The sequence below is a fragment of the Amphibalanus amphitrite genome, unplaced genomic scaffold, assembly GCF_019059575.1.
Source record: "Amphibalanus amphitrite isolate SeventyFive unplaced genomic scaffold, NRLGWU_Aamphi_draft 000227F_arrow, whole genome shotgun sequence".
Taxonomy (NCBI): Eukaryota; Metazoa; Arthropoda; class Thecostraca; order Balanomorpha; family Balanidae; genus Amphibalanus; species Amphibalanus amphitrite.
This window is the reverse complement of record NW_024881722.1, coordinates 716,050-721,354: the sequence shown is the minus strand read 5'-3', so window position 1 is coordinate 721,354 and position 5,305 is coordinate 716,050. Positions and strand designations below refer to the sequence as shown.

Sequence of the window (5,305 nt, the reverse complement as noted above, 5' to 3'; positions counted from 1 at the left end):
GGGCACGAGGACAGCGCCCGACCGCCGACGAGAGAGCGTCCCCCACCGCCCAGGGGGAGAGGTCGGACATAGGAGGGCCGTCCATACGGCGGATGCGGATAAAGGATGGGACAGGAGTAGAGGACGAGGGATAGGAGGTGGAGGTAGGGGTAGGGTTACGGGACATGGTGGAGGGAGGGAGGCGAGGTGGGTGTGTGGGGTGCGTGGGTGTTGTGGAGGTGGTGTTGGTAGGTGGTGTTGTGTGGGCGTATGTGAGTGTTGTCTTGTGTAAAGTTGTTAGTGGTGAGGTCCAGCAAAGTGTGACTTACGAATGTGTAGAGTTGCGATCGAAGGCAGCGGCAGCAGAGGTAGCACGTCGGTCGGAGAGCGAAACACGACTGTGTGTGAAGGATTGGCCTTTTGAGTCCGGGTTTTGTCTAGATCTATCCCATAGTGGATGGTGCGCGTTTGCATCACCGCATAAGATGATAGTAGTAGTTATGTTATCTTATATTCTTTCCAGGTCAGTCATGAATTCTTCAAAAACTACCCCTGGAGGGGCGTAGAAGTTACCTAACTAATTATTGTTATGTAGCGCCTAGTTGTTTTAATTTCTATAGCTTAAGTCAAAGTTTCTATAGCTATAGTCAGTTAGTTGCTAGGTTAATAATTTTGAAAGGGGATGTGATGTTCGCTATACGCGCAGACTCCGCCTCTTCTCCTTCCTCCCGGATTTGTTGAAGCGTCTTTTCTGATTAGAGTGTAATTTTGGATATTAAAATTGTATGTGTCGGTTGGTTTTAAATGAGTTTCTGGGAGGCAGTAAATTGACTTTTGAAATTTGATAAGTGCCTGTGTTGATTCATGCCAGTTTTCTGGAATACCTCGGACGTTCCACTGCAGCAAGGACGTTGTTGTATCCCGCTTCTGTCCACCTCGTCACACGCCCGGGAGACCCCAGAGTGCGGGTTTATTGCGGAAAAGCCAAGGGAAAGCACAACAGAACCGATTGTTTACATTTCCAATGCCACGTTCCCGGAAGAGAATGAAACTGTAGTGATGGGGGTCCTCTTCACTCGCCATACACGTAATACAGTCACAGAAATCCAGCACTAAACAGAGTAATAAATAAATACAACTTCGGCGCGGCTGAGACATATTCGGCGCACAAACAAACTCCAACAGACGTGTCAGCGTAGTGTCTGGCGTGGTGGGGCGTTATGCACATGTGGGACTACTTAGTGTTTCTGTCTGAGAGTGAGAGTGTGTGTGACTCGGCGGGTGCCGACTGGAGTCTGGTGCGGCGTGGGCGGCCCGGCGGGGTGGTGGGGCTGGGCGTGGATGAGTGGTGGTCGGTAGTGGTGTTGGAGTCGGTGAGGTTGGAGTCTGAGTTGGATAACCCGCTACGGACCGGCGCCTGACTCTCGTCTGTATCCTTCGGCTGGGAAGCCGGGGGCACCGGGCGCTCGCGGGGAGGTGGAGGAGGTGCAGGGGTGCCGTGAGTGTCGGCACCGGCGGCCCGAGGGGGCCGCGGCGGCACAGCAGAGGACCTGGCCGCGCTGGCCGGTCGGGGAGGGGGCGGAGGGGGAGCGTTAGGAGTCGACCGGCCGGAGGAAGGAGGGTAGCGGGGAGTGGGCGGACGAGGAGGTGGGATGTGGTTAGGCTTCTGAGGGAGAGGGGGGTACTCGGAGTGGTTGGTGGGAGGAGGACGGCGGACAGAGTCAGAGTTGGAGGGGATGGTGGTAGGGTCGGCGTCCAAGTGGGTCGCCACGTAGTGGCGGGCGTCCCTGGGCTCCCAGCCCTGTCGGATCAGGAGGGACACCTGGCACTCTGCCAGCCACCGAGGGCAGCCGGGGTCGGTCGAGGGATGCTCGTCGCCGCACCCGGCGCAGCACACCGAGGGGCTGGAGCAGGATGGGGAGTCGTGCCCCTCCTGGGCACAGGAGGAGCAGACGGGATGGGGGGCACGACAGTGCTGCTGGCGGTGGCCATAACGCTGGCACCGACGGCAGCGGAGGGATTTGGGCAGGATAGGGAGGACGGGGGAAGGACAGGTAAGCAGCCCTGACGGAAGCCGGCGGTTGGGGCGTGTCGAAGGTGAGGATAAGGATTTTGGGAGAGCGGGGAGGGCGATACACCCCGCGGACTCCCACGCAGCGAAAGCCCTCCTCCAGCTCCGGGATAGAGCGGAGTTGGAGGGATGGGGCGAAGATGAAACCCTGGCACTGGTTGAGGTGAGGAGGGGCCCATGCCCGGACCTCCGCCCCCGCGACCCGGGTGATCGCCAGCAGCTGCTGACGCTCCCCCGGATCGCAACGGACCAGCAAGTCGCCACCGCGGAGCGGACGGGCGCTGAGACAGCGTCCGACCGCCCCGACGAAGGCGTCCTCGACGGCCCAGGGCGATATGGATAAGTTCTAAAAATCCGGTTCTCCTTATCCGGGTCATTAACTCCATATGGTCCAAGAAAGCTGGCACACTACCTTTAAAGCCAGGCTCTTGGCTGGTTAGTCGAAATATATTAAGCCCGTTTTCGGCCAGTCGTGTTATACGGCACACGTGGATGACTATATGAAAAATCGGCACTTCCCCAAGAACTCCGGGTCCCAGCGTGCTTTGGTGATGTTTACACGTCCTTCGGCTACTTCCAGGTCTCTTTGAGCTCAATGTTTGGAAGCTCGATGGACGCCGAGACCTCGTGCCGTCTTGAATGAGTTGTTGCAGTGTGGGCAGGTATGCGTTCGTCCGAGTTCGGAGGACGAGCCGGCTTCGGTGTCTTGCGGGGTTTGACTGACCGGTGGTAGGCCGGGGTCTCTGCTATGCAGCCATCTTCCTTTCTTTGTTGAGACTTGCCGATTAAGAGAGTCTGACACCTCTTTTCTGACCTCCTTGCTTAAAGCTCGTAAAATCGAAAGGATCGATGGGCTGCACTTTCGTGGTCCGTATTCGTACTAAAAATCCAGATCAAGCCAGCTTTTGCCCTTTTGCTCTACGAGATGTTTCTGTCGCCTCAGAGCTGGCCCTCTTGTGCCGGCCGTCTACTTTACGGACGAGGACCTGGCACGTGGTCGGACTGATGCCTAGCCCCGCCTGGCTGAGGGTGTCGGTGAGCACCTGCAGCCGGTGCTCTAACATGGCTGGTCCTTGCCAGCACAACCAGATCGTCGGCGAATGCCAGGACGGTTGACGTGACGATCTTCGGCATTTTGGAGCATAGTTAGAGATCCGAAAAGTGCCTCGCCAAAATCGATGCCGCTAGACGGGCGTATAAGTTTCAAGTTGATCTTTTAAGCCGTCTGCCGTTCAGAGCGCCGCCGAGTCGGCCTATTTAGACGTCCGATTTCATTAGAATCCAGGATGATTTTCGGCGAAATGCACAAAACCCGTGCACTGACAGCGTGCACACCTAGCAAACAACACGGAGACGGTCGAGACGCGTCGTTTCATACCACCCACTCTGACCTGCAACATGCGTGTGAGCCGCCAACCGCGTTCATCAATAAGAGGGGTTTGCTTTATATTACTTATAGGCTTACGTAAAACCGTTCAATTTGACGTCGGAGCTCATGAGAAAAACTCGCCGCCCCGAGAATCGAACTCGGCTCCTCTAGGTAATTTGCGAGGATAATAGCCACTTGGCCACAGGCGGTTGGTGGACGATCGGTCTGATTGACATTCAAACTTTGCAGGCAACTGTGTTCACCAATTATGCTATCGTAAGTATAACTTGGTCTTTCGGATGAACTATTTTCCCAAACAAGATCAGGGGTTTTAGCTAGTTGTAAATATTCAACACAACATTACAATTTCTCATCGAGTAGGTAAGCTCCACGATCCGCGAGTCTTCCGCTCCGCCCCTGCACTTGACGTCACCTGCCAAGCGCCGCTACAGCCTTTCACTCCGCCCATTGGCATGACGTCACGGCTCGGTCTCCGAAGACGTGTATACAGTTTGTAAATTTGCCGCCCGGCGACTCCCCGAGACTCGTAAAGTAATCTCGGATTCTCTCACGCCAGATGTTGCTCGGCGATCGAGATGCCGAGTCCCTGGCAGGCATGTCTTTCGACGGAGGCTCCGCGGCTGGACTCGCGTTTGCCTCGTTTTGGGGCTGCTCCGAGGAGCGTGCCACATCACTTGTTTGGGGCTGCCCTTGCGGGTGTGCCACGTCGCAAATCGGTGAAGAGTGCGGCCGCCCCGAGCCAGCGGGGTACGCCTCGTTTGTCGTGGATGGTTGGCGCGCTTGTAGGTCCGGCGAGGACGGCGCGGCGGCGGCCCCGGCGGCAGGTGGACTTGATTCGCCTGCGTCCGGCAGGAGGGAGCCCAGGATCCTCTTGTATACAGCTGTTCGTCGCTGTCCCTTGATGGCCTCCACACTCCTGCCGGGCATCACCTCCGCCAGGGCCAGGTTCAGGTTCTTGATGCCTTGCCGCACCATCCCCGACTCTCGCATCGCCATGAGTTGTCTTTCTTCGGGGTCCCACCTCGCCTTCTTGAGCGCCGCCCGGTCTTCGACGACGTCTCGATGGAATTCGGCGAGGTGGGCCCGGCGTTGGTGTAGTCTGCGGCCGGCGAAGGTGGTAAATCGCCGGCCGCAGTCGGGACACACTTGCGGGTCGGGTGTTGGATCGCTGGCGGGAGCCGAGGCCCCCGCCGACCCCTCCGCGCCCTCCGCCCTGGTACACTGTGGTAGGCGTCTCGCGCCGCCTTGTCCACTTGATTTGTTCGGTGTTTTAGGGCCACAGTATGCTTCGCCGGCACGGGCTGGCAACCCATGCCGGCTAGCGGTTACCCTCCAGCTCTTGGCCGACCGCAGGGCGCTAACCCCACGGCCGCTGCCCGGGCTGCGCCACGAGGAGGCGGCTGGTAGGGACTTGGGGCGACCGGGATGGCGGTTGGCCGCCCCTTAGCAGCCCAAGAGAGTCATAATTACTCCCGCCGTTTACCCGCGCTTGGATGAATCTCTTCACTTTGACATTCAGAGCACTGGGCAGAAATCACATCGCGTCAACACGGACCTTGGCCATCACAATGCCATGATTTAATGTCCATCGGATTCTTCTGGTCCGTGCCAGTTCTGAGTTCCCTCTCATAGCTCGTTTTTTTAGCAGTTTGAATACAGCACGAGAATTGCTGGCTGAGTTACTGAGAAAACTGGTTGGTGCACATTGACTACGTTTCCATGAGCAAAGGGATTCGTATCCGGATCAGTGAAGCCGCTACTGATCCGGATGACTGGGGCCGTTTCCATGGGTAAAGCCGGTACTGATCAGGATCAGTGAAATAAGAGCTCAGCCACCAGCTCAGCCACTACTGATCGGCTTACGA

At 57.3% G+C, this 5,305-nt stretch overlaps 1 protein-coding gene across 1 annotated transcript; it reads left to right on the top strand.

Moving 5' to 3' along the window:
• Positions 1-2,899: 2,899 nt before the first annotated feature.
• Positions 2,900-5,022, top strand: LOC122385694. The gene is made up of 2 exons (XM_043374144.1): positions 2,900-3,085; positions 4,888-5,022. The coding sequence occupies exons 1-2, from the start codon at positions 2,900-2,902 to the stop codon at positions 5,020-5,022; spliced, it is 321 nt and encodes a 106-aa protein (XP_043230079.1).
• The last annotated feature ends 283 nt before the right edge of the window (positions 5,023-5,305 follow it).